This window comes from Hylaeus anthracinus, unplaced genomic scaffold, assembly GCF_026225885.1.
Source record: "Hylaeus anthracinus isolate JK02 unplaced genomic scaffold, UHH_iyHylAnth1.0_haploid 11985, whole genome shotgun sequence".
NCBI lineage: Eukaryota > Metazoa > Arthropoda > Insecta > Hymenoptera > Colletidae > Hylaeus > Hylaeus anthracinus.
This window is the reverse complement of record NW_026534333.1, coordinates 3,006,391-3,028,097: the sequence shown is the minus strand read 5'-3', so window position 1 is coordinate 3,028,097 and position 21,707 is coordinate 3,006,391. Positions and strand designations below refer to the sequence as shown.

The window sequence follows — 21,707 nt, the reverse complement described above, 5'->3', positions numbered from 1 at the left end:
AATTTTTGACATATCTCGTCCAGGATACTCCGAAAACAGCAAACACCATTTTTCATCGGTATTTCTGTGACGCAGCGAACGTGAGTGGTTTCTGGGCGATCGGTGTCAGAGGTTAGAGAGACTGAAAAGGAAAACAAGGAATCGCCATGAGCGAGTTAAGCCAAGAGGAAGTGAGTACCCAGTGCACCGTTTTCAATCATTGCTCGATAACGACTCCGTTTTCTTATTATCGTTGGCCTCGTTTTCTGGCTACGCTTTTCTTTCGACTCGTACGTCGCTAGCGACGATAACCAGAGCGTCTACCTGACGATGACAGAGAGGCAACACAATAAAAAAAAACGTCCTCGTTTAAGGACAGCAGGATTAATCGTAAATTAATCGTCGTTTCACCGAGGCATCGTAGTTAAAATAATTATGTAACAACAACGGATTAAAGCTGTTTTTATGCTGTAACATCTGATCTTCATGAGATGGTTTCTTTGTTACTGACTGCTACAGTAACTATCTTTTTGTGACATAAACAAAAACTTTGTATCATAGTTTTGAACACTGTCAATGTATCTTGTGTTTTGTATACCACAAATGCATTCAAAAGTGATTTATCTCCATTAAGAGTGCATTGTTATTCTTGTTCTTCTTCTTTGTGTCCTTTGTCTCTGTTATAAATATAGCAAGGTTTCATTCGAATGTTCCAAAGTTTATCTTAATGTTTGAGTTATTTAATATTTTCCTGTTTAGTATTTATGTTAATTAATTTTTATACTCTGGTTTCTAAGCCAAGATTATTATTCTGAAACTATAAATCACTGAAAAGGTCTCTGAATGAAACATTTAAAAAATGAATGTATGCTAATTACAGGTAAGAAGAAGGCGAATGGTCCGTTTAGCAGGCCTGAATTGTTTTACTGTGACCAGTATTTTAGGTCCGAATACTGGTCCAGTTTCTCCAAGCACACCAGGTCCATCGAGAGCATTTTCTGGACAAATAATATCTCCATCGAAACAGCAGCAATTTCAAAGTCCTGAAATGCAGATGGAAGTGGAAGAAAACAATGATAAGCAATGTACTTCTGGGGTAGATGTAGACTCAGGAATTGAAAATATGGAAGTCGAAGAGTCGGATAGAAAAGATTCAAAATCCAGATCACGTGTAAGTAACACAGATAATTTTACAAATAGAGATGTAGTTAGCATTATCATAATTGCAATTTACATTTCAGACTACAAGTTCTAGCACAGAGGTAACCATAGAACAAATACATTCTGTGGTGTCACGTGTACTATGCATATCATGGAAAGAACCGACAGAGGGTACCATATTCCTACCACAAACTGCGTCGTATACATCGACGCAAAAGCTTGTTGATGCTCCCGCAATTATCAATCAAGCGTTAATGGAAATTCTGTGCATGTTCACAAAAGGTGATAATCCTTTAAAACACATATATGTAGAGACGTCATCGGATCGGGAGGATAGTCCTATTAGGCAAGCCTGTCTTTCATTGAGCCCATTCGCGTTATTTTGCCGTTGTAGTATTTGTTGTGAAACGTCGCATCCTAAGAGTCTCATCTATTTACTAGACTGTTATTCAAGAGTCGCAGTTGAAGAACGAAATCACCCAAAGGTATAACTGATATTACTTTTTAATGAAATCACTTATTCCGGTACACGATATTACATTACGTTCTCTTTGTAAATAGAAATCAAGTACACCGCCACTCTCCGATATACTAGCTGTGTTGAGAGCACAGTGTGTTCAATACTCCAGTCTTGTACTGCAAGGCCTGATCGGCATTAATCAGTCCTCGATGCCGCATCATTTGTCCATGCCGCCACTTCTATATCCAATACTATCACAGAGTCTACCTCGGGGTTATTTACACGAACTAGTGGCGAGAACACACACGAATCTAGCAGTATTCAATAAAATTTTTACTCCGCTGTTACAAGGTTTATATCTTTCGATGCAACAAGTCAGTTTGGTCGGAAACACGCATCGAATGCCGATCGAAGCATTGGAAGAGTTAATAGAAATTCGTTGTGGCCCGACCAGTAACATACGGCCGATCTGCCGTTTAATTACTCATCAAATTCAATTTTTGCCCGATATTATGACGTCAGCAGCTGGTAGAGAGCTTACAATAACATCTTATCTGGGTCCTTTCCTGTCAGTTTCTGTGTTCGCTGAGGATCAACCGGATGTGGTTGAAAAATTCTTTAGCGGCAATCCATTCGTCTATAAGTCGATGAATTTAACGTTGCAACAGGAGTTGGAAAGTACTAGAACGTCGCTTCACAAAATGCTGCACGCGATACTCGCGAATAGTAACTGCCGTGACGCTATGTTAACGTACTTGTCGACCTTGCTACGTCACAACGAGAAACGTGCTCAAATACAAACAGAAGAGTTCTCTCTCGCTGGAGACGGATTTATGTTGAATCTATTGTCAGTTCTACAAATGCTTTCTGTGAAAATCAAATTAGACACGATCGATCCGTTATATCCGTTTCATCCGTCGAGTTTCGTTGAAATTAAAAACGAGACGAGACTGAAACTTACGTCCCACGAAGTCGCCGAATGGTTGAAATACTTGGAAAGGACGCACAAGTGGGTCGAAGCAAAGTTTCCGACGCAATGTTGGTTCCTCACCCTGCATTGCCACCATATAGCGTTGTTACCAGCTCTACAAAAATACAGGAGAAAGCTGAGGAATTTACGCGATACCCAGAAAATGCTTGACGAGTTACAAGCCACCGAACCGCAATGGAAAGACACACCTTTCGCAGAACGCAATAAAGACTTAATAAAACGTTGCAAAGAGCAATTGAAACAACTTGGTAAATCCAAGTCTTGTACAGACGTTGGATTAATCGATCCTGTATTATTGAGGAGATGTTTGCATTTTTACATTTCCGTAGCGGAAGTTCTGTTGAGTCTGTTAACTCAAACTCCACCAGGGAATCCTCTTCCAGAACTTCCTTTAATGCACGAAATCCCACAAAAGTTTACAGCGCTACCAGAATGGTATGTCGAAGATATTGCCGAATTTTTATCGTTTACTCTTCAGTAAGTATTATTTTATAGTATTCTCGCAACATGGAACGAAGATTACCATTATATATACGATCACTGTATTCGATATTATTTATAGATTTAGTCCAGGCGTAGTAACAAGTAACATGGATAATTCACTTATTACATGGTTACTTGTTGTAGTATGTACCCCGCATTGTATACGAAATCCATATTTAATAGCAAAAATTATCGAAGTGCTGTTTGTGATAAATCCGAGTGTTCAGGTAATTTTCATCTATACAATATATATAAAAAAAAGAGCATTCCAGTTAATTTGTAACATAATCGTTGAAATATTATTATTTGTTTCAGGGACAAACTGAATCGCTACACGACCAAGTAATGGCACATCCTATATCGAAAACGTTATTGGCGTCGTACCTTATGAAGTTCTATACCGATGTTGAAACGACTGGCTCTAGTTCCGAATTTTATGATAAATTTTCTATTCGTTATCACATTAGTTTAATATTAAAATCTATGTGGGACAGTCCAGTACATCGGGAGTCGATCATTAATGAGAGCAATAATGGCAAGCAATTCGTGAAGTTCATTAACATGTTAATGAACGACACTACCTTTTTACTCGACGAAAGTTTAGAGGCGTTGAAACGTATTCACGAAATACAAGAACTGATGTCTGATCTTAGAGCGTGGGCAAGGCTATCGAACGAACAGCAACATTCGCGGATGAGGCAATTAGCGGCAGACGAAAGACAAGCCAGGTCGTATCTCACTCTGGCCAAGGAGACTGTTGCCATGTTTCATTATTTAACAGTCGATATCACGGAACCATTTCTGCGGCCAGAGTTGGTGGGAAGGTTGTGTGCCATGTTAAACTTTAATTTACAACAGTTGTGCGGTCCTAAATGCAAAAATCTAAAAGTACGAGAACCACACAAGTACGGATGGGAACCTAGAGCTTTACTTAGTCAATTGGTCGACATATATTTACATCTTGATTGCGATAACTTTGCGGCCGCTGTGGCCAGTGATGAAGTAAGTTCGCGATCACGCTAACGGGTACGTTAAATAATGGATCTTCCTTGCTCTAATAAACGCCGTAATTGCAGCGCTCATTTTGCAAGGAATTATTTACGGACGCAGCGAATAGGCTAGAGAGGTCAGTGATCAAGACTACGACAGAGATCGAAAGATTTATAGCGCTCGCGGAACGTGCTGCGGTCATTGCTAGAGATAATCGTGCACGCGACGAAGATTACGGTGATGCGCCTGAAGAATTTCGAGATCCACTTATGGATACCCTCATGGAAGATCCTGTCAAACTTCCGTCTGGTATCGTCATGGATAAAGCAGTCATTATTAGACATCTCCTTAACAGTTCCACAGATCCTTTCAGTCGACAACCTCTCAGTGAAGATATGCTTACGCCAAGTGAGTAAAATATTTATCGATAAGGTAAAATGTCAAAAACCATTTGGGACGTGCTGTAAACCAATTGAATTCACGCGACCATTAGAAAGTTAATAACGGACAAGTATATTTTTTACTTCTACAATTATAAATTGTTATTATTTTCAGTGCTCGATTTAAAAGAAAGGATATCGATGTGGAAACAACAAAAGAAAAAGTCCACAAATATATAAATTGTGATTCCAATTGCGACATCGACTTCACGGAAACATCACGATATCACGTAGCTGATGTTGTACTACACGATACATTTCGCAAGCTCTTAGATGTATCATTCTCGTGTGGTAAATGAATATAGTGCAATGATCTCGCTATTGTGCAAATATTGCGCTCAATAAATTTACGGTTTTTATACATTAAAACGTTAAACAGACTGCAGCTAGGTAACTGCCAACCATTACTCCAAGAATAATACTTTTAAAAGAACTTGTAAATAACTGCTGGCTGACACGTCAGCGCCCAGAGAAATTAAAATCTTATCCACAAACTTAGCACTTGTTCCTTTGTACGTACTGGTGCATGTGGCTGCGGGTAAAAGTTGAAAACATATCCCGCGTTCAATTTTCAAAAAAACAAATAACTAAGTTAAAATGGCATAGAATTAGGACATTTCCGTTCATCTCCGTCTTCTATCTAGAATTCGGTATTTATGAACAAGAAGCAACATTATTTGATGCAAAATTTACCCATAAGGTTTGTATGAAATATTTCGAGAGAAAGTTGTTATTGAAGTCTCGTTTTAGGTGTTAACATGTAACGTGTTGCACGTGTGAAAGAAAATCATTTACAGCAATTACGGCCCATTTTAAAGATCTACATGGTAAATGTATCATGCATATTCGTTCAATAAATTTCATGAACAAAGATACATACATGTATCTATGTACATATATAGCAATGTGTTATTCGGAACTGTTCCATCCAATTAAGTATTTTTTTTCTTTGTGCCGCGTGTAATTTTTTAAATAATTCTTTCTCGAATCTGATACAATAAATTCATATCTTTTTTTCTTATTATTACAAATTAAAGTGCTTATTCGCTTAAACTATATTCTTTTTCTGTGTGTTCATAATTTTCGAAGTCGTAAGGAATATCATTCGTACAGTCGTTTGATATTTTGGAAGAGAGTTGATATTTAAATATGCAAAAATATATTATGTATCAATGGTTATTTATATCACTGTCAAGATATGTCATTCATCAAACATAAGTAAATTTCTGACATTCCAAAAATTTGAAGAGTAATATTGGACGTTTAAAAGTATGTTTATATTCATTAACTTTACACTGTTTTTATATCGATTTAAAGTCTTTTTTGTATGTTGCATTTACAAAATTATATTTTTACGTTCAACTTAAATTTATTAATCATTAACATGAAATAAATTGATCATTGAATAATGTCAAACACCACTGCAATTTTTAAGACATTAGAATACATTTTAATGTAGTTGTAAATATGAATTACAAGATATTTCGCATCATATAATGTGGAATTAAAATTGCCTGTTGCAATTTGTTGAAATAAACAAATTATCATTCGGAATTGTAACAAATCATACGCATTATTGCATTGTTATCGATAATTTTTGTAGGTATAAATTTAAAATTTCTACGATCTACAATATGACTTTCACTGTTATTCACAGACTGGAGGTATATATTATTTGTTATCTTTTTATTTTACGCATTATAATCGAAAGGTTTGATGTTTAGTTATATTCTCAATGTATCAATGTTTTTATTATGTAACGATAACTTTCAATTTGTCATATAGAGAAATTAAACGAGGCATTCAATATAATTGACGATTAAGTACTGGAAAAAGAACAGCCACTGCAATCCCATATTTGTAAATAATTTTAGTTTTCTCATGTACTACTAATATTTGTAACAACATTTTATGTAATGTCAAAGAAACTAAGAATAACTCATCTTTTGGAAAATTCTTCGCATCATGTTTGTAAATATTAAGATCAATGTAAATTACTAAAATAAAAAGATTTACAAAATTAAACAATTTTTAATAAAATAGGTTTAAGTAACTGATATTACGAACATATATAAACAGAATTATGCATTATTTGTAAATGGTACAGAAAAATATATCTTTAAAACAATATTTGGTCTCTCTTTTATTATCTTTATAAAAAGTATAAAAGTTTGTATTTTTTTAAATGACAAATGTAACATTTTACTCTGATGTCAAACATGAAATATGTACATGTAGTTTAATTAGGACCACTGTAGTAATTAGTTAGTCAGTATTTGCTGGTCTTCCTCTACCTTGTCCAATTAATCTCAATCGATTTTCGTTCTGAATAATTTTGCCTCTTCCAATTCCCATTGAACTGATTACCGACTCCAAATCTTCAACATATGAATCTTCATTTGCTTCTCTTAACATAGCTTCTGAAAAGCCTCGAGGAGATCTTAGCTTTTCTTTAACAATATTCTTTCTTACACTGAAATCATACAATGATGTAATCAAAATGAAAATTAGTTTGTAATAAAGAATATGAAATTCATTATTACTTTGAATCCAAGTTTTCTTCAGGTGTTTCTGTATTATTATCCGAAATAGATTCATAGTCTGTTAAGAATTTTGAATTCTCATCTTCTTCATCCCAATTTTCTGTACAATCTATTACACTTGAAACTTCTGATTGGAATACAAAGTTTATTGAGCCATGTTTTTTTGGTTCTGAAAAAAAAGTATTTTAATATAATTACGATTAAAGTAATTGAAAGTATAAAATTAGAAACGAAATATAAAATTAACAAAAACCTGAGTAAATTTCAGATTGTAATACACTACGTGCAGGACACGTAATAATATGTTCTTCCAATTCATGTTTGAATAAACGATGAGTTGCATTATAAGGGCATAGAATTTTGTAATGCTCTGGATATTGCTACAACAAAGGTATAATTAGTTAATTAATTCTTGTACGTACATTCTAACGATGTTTATGTATAATTATTTTGCGAAAATTGTCTTACTTTTTCACATTTTACAATGTGCTTTTGAAGACGAGACTTTGAAATTAGATGATTTTTATTATAAGGACATATTACAACCGGGTCAAGTAACTTAAGACACGTATACATTTTGTTATTAAACAAAAAACAACTGAAAAATATAAGTACTGCAAGATTTAATCGAGAACTTTGTTTATAGTAGCCGGTAACACCACGGACATGTGGGTAACACAAGTGCCCAACTCAATACATTAATATCAGCTAAACGGGCAGTACTGTAGTCATAGACAATGATGCGTTTATTTTTATTTGGAGCAACTAAGGGCATTAGTTTTATTATGATCGCATTAGATACTTTACTGACGATAAAACCAGTGCGCATGCGCGACTGCAAGCAGAATCTGGCATCACAGCCATAACACAAAAATCACAAACAAAAAAATAATCGACATTATAATTTTCGATACATCGATCGACATCGATTTTATTACGTCGTGCATCAATAACAATCAATAATCCCGATCAATCACGGTTATGTTCGTTTGTTATTTTTGTTGGATTGTAAAACTTAAATTTATTCAACAAAATAGACATTTAGGAATTCTACGAAATCAAAATATCTTTACTCGCCTACATTGCATGATTTCTTTAAAGGATTCATCTTGAAATAAAATTATGTTAAGATATGCAACTTTGTTTTCTACCCAAGAAAATTTACAATGAATATTTTATTACAAATAGGAAATAAAAATTAAAATCTAAATTGATAAAAAAAATTATTTATTAAATCATTCCGTAAAAACTTATTTTTCCTTCCGCGATGAAGTATAAAGGTACACATTTTGTTTTTGTCATAATTACATATTCTACATATCTATTTAGGTTTAGCATTTTTTTTTTGTAAATAATCACATTATATATACTTTAGAGGATTAATTTCGCTGCATTAAATCTGCATCATCTGTTCTGTATTTAAAAGTACAATATATCTTCTTGTACATAGTAAATCAAATAAAATTATTTAAATTAAGTTCATATTTATTAGTTTTAAATAATATTCACTAACCTAATCACATCCTACACTTTAAACAAAAATTTAACACAATAACAGATTTTGTAATTGTAGTTGAAAATAAATCAACAGTTTAATGTCATTGCTGCATTACAAAATTATCTTCTGTATTACCAAATGACAACACAGTACGGGATTGCATGATTACTGATACAGCATAAGAATTTATTGTCATATCAAATGTGGAAACATCGGTGTTAAGTTCTGTTTTAAAATTACAAAACTTTGAGGATATGCATAAGGTCTTATTGTTTAGTATTCTAAACAATGAGATAAATTATATAGAAACATAAATATTTAAATAATTATGTTTAAATTCACATTTTCACACTTATTTTAGGTGCGAGAATATTATGCTTATTACACACATCAGAGAAGGTACATCAAATTCTAAATAATGTAATCAGTTTGTACATATTAAAGATCAGCGCATTGCTAGAAAGTCATCTCTAAATGTTTACCGCATTACAAAAATTGATAATGTAATACAATAACTGGAAAATAAATTTCATAATGTACATGGTAATGCTTGGGAAAAGAAAGCACTAAAAATTACTTTCTTGCAATGCAGAAAGCAAATCTGAATAATCCGATAATTGCGTAACGAACGATCCGTATCAACCCAGAGAGTAATGAAAGTAGATAAATTTATTTAAGATTACGCGTTAGATCGGCTATCAGCTGCCCGTATAATTGCTCGAACGTTCAAGTTCTCTTTCGCATAATGATACAAGACCTATGTATATTACAGATAAGGAAGAGGATCCACAAGTAAACAAGCAACAACATACAAAATGCCTAGAAACATATTTAATTTAGCTGTTTGTTTAGGCACACTCTGAATCGTATGAGGGGTTCGGAATTGCTTTTCTATTTTGAAGGCAGTTGGCAAGGTAACCACCGGTAACAGAAACCAAACGGAATACCTTAGTGCAAGCACCACAAGTGTTATATATGGTGTGAATAATAAAAAAGCATACAAAACATGAGATACAGTGTGACCTATTAAAATAGCTAGAGTTACTATTCCAGCTTTTTTGTCACTTTCTAAATCTCGTGTGTTGTTACTATGTAAAATAGCCTCTGTATTTAATGCAAGAGGTATAGCATAGTATATTGTACCTAATTCAATATATCCAGTCTGAGCCATGAATGCAAACAAAACAGAAATTGGACCAAATATAACTAAAATAAGAACATCACCTAATGCAATATATTTAAATCCTATTCCCCCTGTATAAAGAAATGACGAGGATAAACCTCCGAAGTACACGAGTGCGAGAAGCTCCATTTTTGCAGGAGATATAGTAGTCAATAAAACGAAACCCAAACATCCTGCGGCATACAACAATGCACCTAATGAAACTAATTCATCTTTCGACAAAAGTTGATCCACTAATATTCTGTCGTCACTTTTTCGGCTATCTACTCCTTTTATGTAATCGAAGTATGTATTTACTACATTACCAGCCCCATGTACACAAAACACTGTGTATAATGTGAGAATGAAAGATATCCAACTGAAGTTCGCCAATCCTGTTAACCGATAAGCAAGCGCAGATCCGAGAAGCGTTGGCATTAACGAAGCGCTTAGGGACCACGGTCGTACAGCTAAGAAGTACGAAGATAACTTCATTAATGGAGAATTCAATGTCGATGATGTTTTGGGTGAACAACTTGCATTGTTTGACATTGATTTTCTTTCGATTTCCTTCGTTGAAATCCGAATACCATTGGACACCATATTTTTTTCTAAGCTACAAAAACAAATACATAATTCATTATTTTACATCATATACAAAAAAGTTATTAGAATCATTTGCAATAACGATTTGTCATGACGATTTTGTAGAATGTTTTCAATTTTAATGTGCAAAATAAATACTACATATGTTTTTATAGACATTAATCGGACTTATATAAGAGAGAAGAAAACCTGTTCACATGATTTTTCCATCGATACATTTTAAGAGATACTGTATGAAACCAGATATTAACATTGTTGATATGTTAATATTAGCAACTTAAATTACTACTATGTTCAACTTATTGTAAAAATTACGAAAATTGATGCATTTGAAAGCTAAACAATAATATTTTGAACAAGGAAATTTTCTCTTACCATAAAAGTTATTAATACCATATTATTATAAGCGGTAATCGAACAATTAAAAACAACTTTATTTCCTGATGTAAATATTGTATTGTCAAAATGAACTTACCTACTATTCATCAGAACGAGAGAAAGTTAGGTTAGAATTTCAATCATAATGAAAACTTTTTGATTCCTTAAACGAAACAATTTTCACATAGTTAACATTTGAACTTCGCGTTCGAAGAAGAATTCGGTTCCTCTTCTTGTATACGTTTCATGTAACGGTGACGTGTTTTCATTAATTTGCACGTGGCGCTCTCTGAAACATTTCCTTTTTTCTGTATTAGTCAACAGTATTGTCAGTGATTTTCACTTTCTCATGAAAAATTCAAAAATTTCTAATTTATTTTCCATCTTCCGAACTTTTCAACTCGCGAATGATTATATATTACACATAATCGTTTACTGTATTTTTGATAATTCGTTTAGTCTTTTAATTTTTCGGGTAATTCAGGTATTCTTAAATGCTTAAGCAGGAACGATCGTGCCGAAATATTTGTATTCTATTCAAACTACTGAAGTTATCGTAATCTACTTTCTCTGATATTTTTATGTCAAGTGTCTCATACTTTCATAAATTTGTCTGTATTAGTTGTACGAAATAATAAATTCTAAACGATTCGAATCAATTCGATCGTTTCTACAGTAGAAATTAAATGTTCATGATACCATTTCCTCGGTGAACCGAAAAAACAATATTCTATTCATATTGAGAACAATTCAAAGATTTATTTTGTATCTCGCGACAACGTATTGGTTGAATTCCAGGTGTCACAAGGAGTCACGGATTTAGGCGTGTAAGGAGAAAGTCACCAGTTCCGGCTATCCTCCCCACCGCGCAGCTGTCAAACGCCATTCCTCGTAGAAGACCAAGAAGTGTATTTAGAAAAAGAACACTATAGATGGCTAACTAGATAGAATTCACCCTATACAGGGTGTCTCAAAAATGTTGTAACACATTGAAAAAGGTGGTTCGGGAGGTGATTTGCAACAACTTTTTCCTTAGCGAAAATGTTGTCCGAGGCTTCGTTGAGGAGATATTAACGGAAAATACTGACCAATCAGAGCGCGTATATACCATTGGAGCGGCCGCGGTAGCGTATGAGCGCTGCCGCCTAGCGCGTAGCCTACGCTCAACCGGCATACTCACGTTCTGTTTGGTTGGGGTTTTCCATTTTCGCTAAGGAAAATGTTGTTTCAAATCACCTCCCGAACCACGTCTTTCAAGGTGTTACAACATTTTTGGGACACTCTGTATATTACTATATCGAACATGTAGTGTCACCAGAATTTTTCCTAGTTAGGGAGATGGCGTTCCCAACCAGGGAATTTTCCTAGAGGGATTCTAGGAACAAACGAATAGGGACTCCAGAGCTTCAACGTCCTAGTGGCTTTCATAAAGATGATCCTTATGTATATAAGGACAAACATTACTACCAATCACATAAAAAAGATCGATAACTAGTAACTTTCTCCTCAAACGGTACGATTCGTGTCACTACAAGAACGTCATAAGCTTCATGAAAACAGGTGTAGTATCGAAAAACTATATATGCGCTTGTGTGTATGTGTAACTGTGTATTAAGAGAAGCCTGTTCACTGTGTGTGTAGGGACATTCGTCGTTTTGAGATTGATAAACGCTGGTGTCAAGCTGCTAAGTAGTACTGGACGTTCGCTTGCGTTTCGGCACATTCCAGAAATTTCTACAAATCTCGCGAACCGTAACCTGTTATAAAGCGATTTGTATAGTTTGTCTTGATTAAAGCATTTTGTGTCTCTCGATTCCCATCGATCGTAAGTTTCGTCCTTGCGAGCAGTGTTCGATTTTCTGTTTTCCAAAATGTCCTTGTTCGGTTCACTGATGGGTGATTTCGACGACGATCCTATTTTTGGGTGAGTTGAGCGAATTTTCTTAACATTTCTGTATACCGTCAGATGCGCACACCATATTGTATGGAATTATTTTCCATCGATTTCTTCTTTGCACCGTTTCTTAAGCTATAAATTTACAAGAAACGTATTCGTAATCACGCTTGACTACGAAATTTCCCGAACATTTCGTGAAAAGTCGTTGTCAGATACATGTGTTTATAGAATTATTTATTTTAATACCATGTAACTTGTTACATAAATTATATTCTTCCTCGACGAATTGCGTTTATCATAGAGAGAGAGAATATAAATATAGAGAAGCAATGCGTTCGAGACACGTTCATTGTTAAAAAATTATGTATTACACTTAATGTATTAACTAAGCCAACTGAATATTCTGAATGTAGCATTGAATACAATGTGATAATGTTTTATAGCTCTTACTTCATGTGTTCATAAGAACATAAAATAATCAAGAATATGTTAAACATAAGATAGAAGATTCGTTTCCATAGCAACTCACATTTATTTTCTGTCCATGCCATGTGACATACTTTGGAATCATTTTCTTATTCTTTTGTAGACAATGTAATCTATCAAAATTGATCCATTCATATGTGTATATATGTATATGTATATGGATGCATTATGGAGGTTTTATTATAACTAGTAAGGGAATCGTATGATAAGACTCAAATCATGCTGCTTCTATTCGAGTAGAGTGATAATAATATTTAACAATTACCAATGTTTAGAATTATTTTTTATAAATACTATTTAATGATTTGTTTGTTCACATTCCCTTCAGTTTGTAACTGACCCTGTCCAAAATGTATTCATCTTGGTCGTAGGGTCTCCTTGTAAGCAAGGTATATCAGAGTTTTAATTATGTTTTTATTACAGGTCCTCAATGCGGTCTATGAGACATATGATGAACTCTTTATTCAATGATCCATTCGAAATGATGAATCAGAATGCTATCACAAATGATCCCCACAGGACTAGAAATCACCAGGATGATCTTCAGATGATGCCATTTGGATTTCCACCGATGCTATCGTTTAATATGGGTCGATTATTCACAGATTTTGTAAGTAAATTGGGGTTTATGCCTTCTTGACTCTGAAAAATGAATCAGTTAAATTAAATTAAATTTGTAGAAATCAATACACCTAATTGTATTGAACATGTTGAAACCAGACAAGTAATCACACCGTATTTATCATGTTTCAGGACAATATGGCACCACAAGGAAATTGTCATTCCTTCACTTCTAGATCTGTAATGACAATGGCTAGTGGTCCCGATGGGCGTCCGCAAGTATATCAAGAGACCATGTCTACAACAACTGCTCCTGGAGGTGTGAAGGAAACGAAAAAAACAGTTTCCGATTCTCGCACTGGAGTAAAGAAAATGGCTATAGGTCATCACATTGGTGAGAGGGCACATATTTTGGAGCGAGAGCATAATGTTCGTAGTGGGGAGCAAGAGGAACGTCAGGAATTTATTAATCTCGAAGAAGGTGATAATAAAAATACTTTCCATTTTCTAAAGAATTTTTTGTATTTTAAAAAAAAATAAGTAATTTAACATACGAACATTGTTTTACAGAGGAAGCAGAGAGTTTCAATAATGAGTGGGAAACGCGTACTCGCCAAGCAGTCGGTGCGATTGGCAATTCGCGTTACGGTGCACATGGTCATAGAAGTCGTCCTGATCATAGACAACTGGCTTTACCTGATGCATCGGGAAGGTTAGTCTATTAAATTTATAATATATACAGTAGAGAAAATTTTGAAGAAAGTACTGGTTAAAAGTAGGGTGATTCTTTTGAAAGAGCATAGATCAATTTATACTAAAGAGAATGTTAAAAAATATTCTTTATAATGGAATATCAATGCACGTAGCATGCACAGTATAGTAGAAAATACATATTTTTATTTCTTGCCACGAGTATGTCTACAAATATAGCAGTAATAGACATACTGATGAAGTAGTTCTTATTTGGAAATTTGGAAGCTATGTAGTAGATATGGGATTAGAAATATAAAAGTTTATTCTATTTAATTAATAAGCTAATATATGCAATGTAAAGTAATATTATTGAAATATTCAAATTTATACAGTGTGCATAAGAAATCCAGAAGGCGAACCAGTAAAAAAAAGTGAACGGAGAAATGGGATCACATCACGCTATATTAATTGTTTCTCATTTCGCGCGTTTTCTGCCAAAATTTTGTATCAAGTATTAAAATAAAAGAACGCATGGCTTAGTATTTATTTCTTTTCCCTAGATTCAGTGTAGCATGATCGATAGATGTACTTGCATTGCATTATAATATTCTTGTGATACTTATTATTCTTAGATTTAACGGTACACATGATATTAAATTATAATCAACATTCTAATGTGTCGCGAATCTATCATTTTCGTAACAATTATTCGTCAACTGTAAAGTCAAAAAAATAATAAAAACGAATGTAATAATAAACCATATAATGTTGCACTTGATTTTCTATTGTGTAAACAAATATAAACATGCTAATTGTACTCTACTTCCACTGTAATTCAAAGGTACTAACGAAAACGTCCAGGAAGCTATGGTTCTAGTTTGTTATTTTGTATCAGCTCCGTTTTTATTTTATTGATTTGCTTGTTATGTGCTTTTATAGTCGATACTCGAATTCTTCGAGATGGACACCTTCTCCTAGACGTAGTATAAGATCACCACCTACTTCTAAGACACACACTGCTGCTTCTGCTTTAAGGTAAGTTTGATTAGCATTGTAAGATGTTCAGATCGAAAAACATTGGTAAGATTGTAGATAATAACAAAGATAATAAAACCCGTGATTCCAACGATAGCTTTTTATTTTTATCGGTAATTGAATACAAAGATACGTAATAAGAGCGATGTAGATAAATTTCTAATTAAAGATTGAAGCATTATTACGTTTTTATCTTTGTATTTTATCATGGATAAGAAAAAAAAACCATTACTGGAAACTTAGTATTGTATTATGTAAAAAATATCCATGTGTTCGTGCAATAAAGTAAAACTAATTTCAGTGATAATTTAAACACTTTTACACCCACAAGACATTTTATAATACAGTATGCAATTGTACACATGATTTATTTAAATAGATGACGGATAAATATATTAGCTGTAAATTTGTTGCATGTTTGATTAGTTGATACACCCAGTAGTTTTATTTGCTTAAATTTCTTTTTAGAAAACACTATGTATCATCATTAATTTGTCTGAAAAGCTTTTATTACTTTATAGAGTAAAAATATGAATCTATTTTTTTCTGTTTATGTTTATTTCAGGAGAATATCGGAAATAATAGAATGCATTCTTATAATTCTATGAATGTTCTAATTGCTAAAATTATGCTCTTTCTTCTATTCACATATTAAATAAAGTACTATTCGTGGCTGTATTTATTTGTTTATTTGTCAATTTATCATTTATCTTATGTTCTTTGTAATGTAGCAAAAGATATTGGTATGGAATACACCATATTGTGTATTGCAGGTACAGCCGCAAATATTAATAAAATAAAAGCATAGTACACAGTGGTGACACTTGTGCAACGTAAGTACGTTGCGTTTCATCCTACATTATTTGTTATGTTGAGCATTATAACTTATTAATATACGTTTACGATTATACGTTGGTTAGTTCTTGATAAAGTAAAAGTGTTATTTCACACTAAAATTGTAAATAAAAAATTTCTCATTAGCCGTAAAATTTTTAATTTGCAATTTTATCATTTACTATAAAATTATCATTAAAAAATTCTTTCCATGAACTAATCGCATAACAACAGAGCAATATTTGTTACTTTACATTCGTTTGCTTTTGAAAGAAGCAAACATACTATACTTTAAATATTCTCATGTTCGCAGTTCTGATACATCTGGTCGTATCAAATCAGTTGCTGCTAAACCAACAGCAACAGTAACAGCATCTTCAGCAAATGCAATAGGAAACCGAAAACGTGAACATACACCGGATGCTAAAGTTTGCAAAAAACGTCACTCTGAATCAGATAGTAATATTTAGATCTTATATTAGAATCATTTAAACTATATTCTAACAGTACTGCAAAACTTCGGTAAATTTGTTCTCGTTTAAAAAACATTTCATAGAAGTTTAAAAGTATTACTTGGTTCAATTAATTCGCAAAATGTATATTTTACAATCGACTTTATATATACATCTTAGAGATAGAAATAAAGTGAAGTAGTTTCTTTTGTCCCTACATTTTTTTGTTTGTTTCTCAAATTTTAATCTTTACTTAAAGTACGGTATGTTTATATTTACCGAAGTTTCCACTGCAGTTACTTTCCATTTTACGAATAGATGTACTATTTCTAGAATCTTTATGGATGATGATATGTAATTAGATATAGAGATTCTGCGGGATTATGTATAACAAGGTATATGAAAAGTATGTGAGTAAGAATGCATAAGTATATAATTCTGTCTTGAATGCGTTTACAGATGCATCATCGAAGAATTGTTAAAGAATCATTATTTCTCGAAAAGTTTAACTTGTGGTAAAAAGAATGATTTGGGAAGGTACATTATACTTTGTTGGAACAATTATTGTATTGTCACTTACATTCTTTAGTATTTTATTTTCGTTGATGTCTTGAAGATTAATTTTAAGCAAAATTCAACTGTTTAGCTGTATTTTTTGGTACAAATTATATTTGAGCACAGATATGTGTTTGTAGTGAGTGTATTCAACAATGCCAAATATAATAGGAAGGAACATATTTTGGAGTAGCGTATTTATCAATAAATGAACAACTTCATGTAATAATTTTTCTTGTCACCGTTTATTCAAATAAAAATTATAGATGTAGTTATAACTCAAAACCCACGTTTTACATTAAAAATAAAAAGATTAAATATAAATCATCCCTAATACCAGAGTTTTCAGTATAGTTTTTCTACATAAGCAATAAACTAATTTAGCCTTATCAGGCTTTGTTTCAATGAAAACATTAATGAATTTGTCAAGCACTAGTAAAACTTCGTCCATTTTAGAACAGTACTAATAATTATAAATTCATAAACAACAATATTACTGAATTTAAAAAAATTATTTTCATAAAATATAAGCGTTTCTTAATGTTTTCATTGAATCAGCACTTCGCAATATTGCAAAAAATACTGTATATATTTTTATTAAGATTTCCTTAAAAAATATTGAACTCTATATCGTAACAAGAATAAAATCAATTTTTACAATACATAGTAAAGCATTATCATGGTAGTCAATAAAAAAAAACAGAAAGTAAGAGGAAAGCCGGCAATAAAATGACATGTTATATTTTGTTTGTACCACACTGGGTGGATTGACGTCTGTTAATTATCCTCTGCTAAAGTGTTAATTCTTGCGTTAATAGCCAAAAGTTGACCCACAAAGGCTGAATCGCTTATAACCGTGGCAAGAGCAGAAAGCAGATCTTCTAACGTATCCTGCGACAGACCTAACTGTCGAGCACATTCTGCAAGGATTTCTTTCTCCTCTGCGTCAGGATTAATCTAAAGAAAATTTATCTTTTTAGGATCGAGAAATTTCATTATGTAATATATATTGCATGCAATATAGATTAAATAAGTTGATTTACCATCGGTGAACTGCAAAATTTGTTGAATGGCATTTTGACCCTTTTCTTGCCATTACTCGTCTGATAAAAAATTGTAAAAGTTGGAGCGTTGTTCCTGTCTAGCTCAACTGGGAAATATATACCAGCTGTAAGATGACCTTTCGTGTCTCTCGCAAGAAGACTTCGGAAATTATAAACCAAATTTCTTCGTTCCGTAACATCAATGGCAGTTAAGTATGGCCTTGCTACATATATAAGGGCAACTTGTGTTCTCTCCAAGGCACCAGGTCGAGTTTTTCTCTCATGCCATTCGACATAATCGGGATCATTAGCGCATAGAAAGTAGTTGTACTCTTTCTTACAATCTGGCTCGTCATATTGGGTGAACCAGCCAGTATGCGGATATGATTTATCTTCCATTACAGTAATGACTCGAGCTACGTGATATCCAGGATCAAGAAGCATGACTCCTCGACGCCCGTTAATATCAATTTTCAGACACACTAGTACGTGTTCCTTCTCCCCACTGTCAGCAGCGGGTGGTCCACCGACGTAAGTCTCGACGTTGTCAATAGTCTAAAGAATACGATACATTGATTGTATAATTACACTTCGATACATTAAATTTTTATATAATTTTAAGCATACTTCTTCACAGGATACCAAATAGAGGCCACTTGCTATACCAGGAAATGTTTTGTTCAACCCACTTAACCGATGTAATAGCTCAAATCCTAGACCCACACAAGTGTGATGTTCACGCATTATAAGTGGTTGATATTTGCGATAAAATCTGTCTAATATGCTTTCACCACTTGCAACATAGTCCTTGTAGAATCTATTGCGAGGAGAAATGTTTCATTAAAGATTTATTCAAGATTATGGTTACCCAAATATAAGAATGTAAGATGCTATATTTACCCAAGAAAGTTGCCAACGGTATCATAGCGATGCTCGCGCAGTAAGTGTTGCGTTTCTAATTCAACGCTGCCTGCTAGTTCCTCGTACTGTTCGACCGTTGACACAGTCAGGGCTGGTGACTCATAATGGGCCCAAACCGGCAGGGGTAGCGGCACACCCCTGATCCAGGGCCCGCGTGCCTGCCCCTGTGGCTGGCACCATATTTCTGCCGTCTCGAGTCAACTTGGCCACTCGCTTCCCCATCGGCCAACTGTTGGCACGAAGCCATGCTCATCCCTGCAGCTGCTTATTGGCTCCACAGGGCTCTCTCCGTGCTTTATACTCTTCTCTCGCTCTGCAAAGAAAAAATTTAAAAGCTACTATCTTATTTCTCAAATCATTCCTTTCAAAGAATTTTTTATTAATATTATAAACAAAATTTATATCATATAAGTTTTATTGAGAAAATTTTAAAACATAAAATTTGCGTAAGGGAAGGTTAATCAACGCCATTTAAGTCTCACTTACAACAATCATTATTGTTATCGTTAGATTTATTTACCGTAAGTCCACTGCTATTTAAGAACACGAATCAATACGGTTCCGTATGACAAAATTTGGAAAATAAATCCGGAGAGACGAATCGGTTTTGTCGTTGGCATAGTGTCCAACATGGCGACGTAGTATATACGCGTGGTGAATCAATACACGACCAAATAGAGATGTAGCGTGCCACGTGTCTACTGCGACCTTCGCCGCACGGTGTTACCCGATCGTGCTAATGCACTTTGCTTGCGTGGTAATCCGAAAGAAAGGATTTGCTGCCATTAGCGAAGCGTTAAAATGACGTTGATCTCCCGACGAACTTAACTCCTATTATTTAATACTTTTCAAATCGATTCGAAACAAATTAATCATCGAAACGAAGGCAATTATGTAAGTATAAACAAAAAAAAATCATACAGGTTCAATGTTCTCTTCGAATTAACATAACGTTGCGACTTATTCGGAAACAAAGAAGGTTTCGAATTCAATTCGTAAAGACGGACAGAAAAACACGAAGATGCTGAAAACAATTCTGTTTACATTTTGTTTTGCGCATCCATGATTCGGTCTCTCCGAAACAGTGTCGCATCGTCACGAAATTCTCGCCTTCGTTCGTTACGTCATTAAACGTACTAACTCATGTCGCAAATATGCAGGATTCAAGGCGAAAAGTATTTCCTTTATCAACCAGCCGTGAACGATGTTTCATGCAAGGTATAGGTAAATCGTTCCAACATTACGAGAATTTATTCCGTAACCGAATACAGATCGCGTTTACCTCGATTATCAAACACGGAAGACGAAAACGTAAACTTAAACCAGTATTCAACTTACCCATACAATGAGCGCACCAAACAAACAAAAACTTTCTCTCCTCGGAAGCTTGGCACAGTTCACGTGTCCGAAGCTGAGCAGAACTGGGTGGTGGAACGTGAGCGGGAAGATTATATACGTTCAGAGGCTATCACCCCTCTCCCTCCTTACCCCTCCGCCCACTCTTTGATCGGTCACCACGTGACCGCTACTCTCATGCAAAGTTTAGAAGACGCAATTCGCGCAATCCTCTTTCTTTATAAACAAACCAGGATACTGATTTCTTTTTCTTATCTGTTATCAAACGTATCGCGACTACTTGATCGTCTTACATCCGATAAACTTGTTTACGTCCGAATAATGGACGCGTTTTCACATGATCGTTTGAAATCACAGATGGAGAAACTCGTATCTAAGATAAGAATTTTTAATAACGAGTAAAAGATACTGTTTAAACGTTAAACAAAAATTATTATTTAATAAACGAAGGACGAACCGTTCCTTTTATATCGTACTCGTTCGAAATTTCGATCTAGATAAATGCTTTCCCCATCTTTGAAGGTACCGTTTAATGTTCTAAGAATCCGTAATCCGTATACGTAACGGAAATATTCATCTTTGATACCATTGGTGGAACGCATCGCGCCTCTGAAAATTATACGGGTTTTCAGCTGTTTGGGTATCGAACACTTACGTCAACGAGTGGAATAACGTCACGATGAGTAATATACCATATGCTTACGTTATCTGCAACGCTAACACAATTAGCGCGATTTCCAGGAAAAACAGGATATACCTGGAGTCTGGGTTTGTCCAGCTCTTTATTCACTACCTAGACATTGAATGTGCTATTTTCATCGACCTTGAAAATGAAATTTTCAAGGGTCCGACTTTTCTTCGTAAATAGAAACTTATTATCGCAAAATTGTAGGCCGCGAGGCCGTACCGTTGTTTTAGTGAATCAGTTGAGGTCACGGATAAGTGAAAGCAATACATACCCACCTACAAATCTGGATATACAATCGCGCACGAATTAGTACATAGTTCGCATTAAATACGCTGACTATCGGCCACGTGATTATAATGTGACCCGTTGTATATACTCCGATTAGGATGAAGTTACGACGCAATATTATTACTCGATAAAATTGGAAGTAAACCAGCTGGTATTGGTACAATTTGCTTAAGAATAGTTGGACAGCTGAGACAATAAAAATCCATA

General features: G+C 34.1%; 5 protein-coding genes across 7 annotated transcripts; 2 read left to right on the top strand and 3 right to left on the bottom strand.

Moving 5' to 3' along the window:
* The first annotated feature begins 31 nt into the window (after window positions 1-31).
* Window positions 32-6,532, top strand: LOC128886926 (ubiquitin conjugation factor E4 B). Its single transcript, XM_054142205.1, has 8 exons — window positions 32-170; window positions 860-1,150; window positions 1,221-1,625; window positions 1,702-3,068; window positions 3,154-3,301; window positions 3,390-4,076; window positions 4,151-4,472; window positions 4,620-6,532. The coding sequence occupies exons 1-8, from the start codon at window positions 147-149 to the stop codon at window positions 4,682-4,684; spliced, it is 3,309 nt and encodes a 1,102-aa protein (XP_053998180.1). The 5' UTR covers window positions 32-146; the 3' UTR covers window positions 4,685-6,532.
* Window positions 6,533-6,618: 86 nt separating this feature from the next.
* On the bottom strand, window positions 6,619-8,106 carry LOC128886934 (gametocyte-specific factor 1-like). Its single transcript, XM_054142216.1, has 4 exons — window positions 7,516-8,106; window positions 7,301-7,427; window positions 7,048-7,216; window positions 6,619-6,977 (listed from the first exon to the last, which is right to left on the bottom strand). The coding sequence occupies exons 1-4, from the start codon at window positions 7,621-7,623 to the stop codon at window positions 6,770-6,772; spliced, it is 612 nt and encodes a 203-aa protein (XP_053998191.1). The 5' UTR covers window positions 7,624-8,106; the 3' UTR covers window positions 6,619-6,769.
* A 151-nt stretch (window positions 8,107-8,257) lies between these two features.
* LOC128886932 (ubiA prenyltransferase domain-containing protein 1 homolog) lies at window positions 8,258-11,139 on the bottom strand. The gene is made up of 2 exons (XM_054142211.1): window positions 10,789-11,139; window positions 8,258-10,323 (listed from the first exon to the last, which is right to left on the bottom strand). The coding sequence occupies exons 1-2, from the start codon at window positions 10,797-10,799 to the stop codon at window positions 9,312-9,314; spliced, it is 1,023 nt and encodes a 340-aa protein (XP_053998186.1). The 5' UTR covers window positions 10,800-11,139; the 3' UTR covers window positions 8,258-9,311.
* A 1,172-nt stretch (window positions 11,140-12,311) lies between these two features.
* Window positions 12,312-17,386, top strand: LOC128886905 (myeloid leukemia factor). 3 transcript variants are annotated; one of them, XM_054142166.1, is made up of 7 exons: window positions 12,314-12,615; window positions 13,498-13,684; window positions 13,828-14,116; window positions 14,206-14,347; window positions 15,268-15,363; window positions 16,137-16,196; window positions 16,511-16,653. In XM_054142166.1, exons 1-6 carry the CDS (start codon window positions 12,563-12,565, stop codon window positions 16,153-16,155), a joined length of 786 nt encoding a protein of 261 aa, XP_053998141.1. In that variant the 5' UTR covers window positions 12,314-12,562; the 3' UTR covers window positions 16,156-16,196; window positions 16,511-16,653. The 3 variants fall into 3 exon arrangements, with proteins under 3 accessions (XP_053998139.1, XP_053998140.1, XP_053998141.1); XM_054142164.1 differs by lacking the exon at window positions 16,137-16,196 and having other exon boundaries at window positions 12,312-12,615; window positions 16,511-17,386; XM_054142165.1 differs by lacking the exons at window positions 15,268-15,363; window positions 16,137-16,196 and having other exon boundaries at window positions 12,313-12,615; window positions 16,511-17,386.
* A 44-nt stretch (window positions 17,387-17,430) lies between these two features.
* LOC128886907 (uncharacterized) lies at window positions 17,431-20,596 on the bottom strand. The gene is made up of 5 exons (XM_054142168.1): window positions 20,507-20,596; window positions 19,148-19,481; window positions 18,875-19,064; window positions 18,248-18,802; window positions 17,431-18,161 (listed from the first exon to the last, which is right to left on the bottom strand). The coding sequence occupies exons 3-5, from the start codon at window positions 18,989-18,991 to the stop codon at window positions 17,982-17,984; spliced, it is 852 nt and encodes a 283-aa protein (XP_053998143.1). The 5' UTR covers window positions 18,992-19,064; window positions 19,148-19,481; window positions 20,507-20,596; the 3' UTR covers window positions 17,431-17,981.
* Window positions 20,597-21,707: the final 1,111 nt, after the last annotated feature.

What these genes read in the sequence shown, in the direction of transcription:
- LOC128886926 (XM_054142205.1), top strand. Translation starts at nt 147, where the DNA reads ATGAGCGAGTTAAGCCAAGAGGAA. An exon ending in GCGAGTTAAGCCAAGAGGAA is followed by an intron (nt 171 to 859) that starts GTGAGTACCCAG and finishes TGCTAATTACAG; the next exon opens with GTAAGAAGAAGGCGAATGGT. An exon ending in CCGCTGTGGCCAGTGATGAA is followed by an intron (nt 4,077 to 4,150) that starts GTAAGTTCGCGA and finishes CCGTAATTGCAG; the next exon opens with CGCTCATTTTGCAAGGAATT.
- LOC128886934 (XM_054142216.1), bottom strand. Translation starts at nt 7,623, where the DNA reads ATGTATACGTGTCTTAAGTTACTTGACCCGGTTGTAATATGTCCTTAT. An exon ending in ACAATCTGAAATTTACTCAG is followed by an intron (nt 7,217 to 7,300) that starts GTTTTTGTTAAT and finishes CTTTTTTTTCAG; the next exon opens with AACCAAAAAAACATGGCTCA. An exon ending in GAAGAAAACTTGGATTCAAA is followed by an intron (nt 6,978 to 7,047) that starts GTAATAATGAAT and finishes GTATGATTTCAG; the next exon opens with TGTAAGAAAGAATATTGTTA.
- LOC128886905 (XM_054142164.1), top strand. Translation starts at nt 12,563, where the DNA reads ATGTCCTTGTTCGGTTCACTGATGGGTGATTTCGACGACGATCCTATT. An exon ending in GACGACGATCCTATTTTTGG is followed by an intron (nt 12,616 to 13,497) that starts GTGAGTTGAGCG and finishes TTTTTATTACAG; the next exon opens with GTCCTCAATGCGGTCTATGA. An exon ending in ATTTATTAATCTCGAAGAAG is followed by an intron (nt 14,117 to 14,205) that starts GTGATAATAAAA and finishes ATTGTTTTACAG; the next exon opens with AGGAAGCAGAGAGTTTCAAT.
- LOC128886907 (XM_054142168.1), bottom strand. Translation starts at nt 18,991, where the DNA reads ATGCGTGAACATCACACTTGTGTGGGTCTAGGATTTGAGCTATTACAT. An exon ending in ATTTGGTATCCTGTGAAGAA is followed by an intron (nt 18,803 to 18,874) that starts GTATGCTTAAAA and finishes CGTATTCTTTAG; the next exon opens with ACTATTGACAACGTCGAGAC. An exon ending in AATTTTGCAGTTCACCGATG is followed by an intron (nt 18,162 to 18,247) that starts GTAAATCAACTT and finishes AATTTTCTTTAG; the next exon opens with ATTAATCCTGACGCAGAGGA.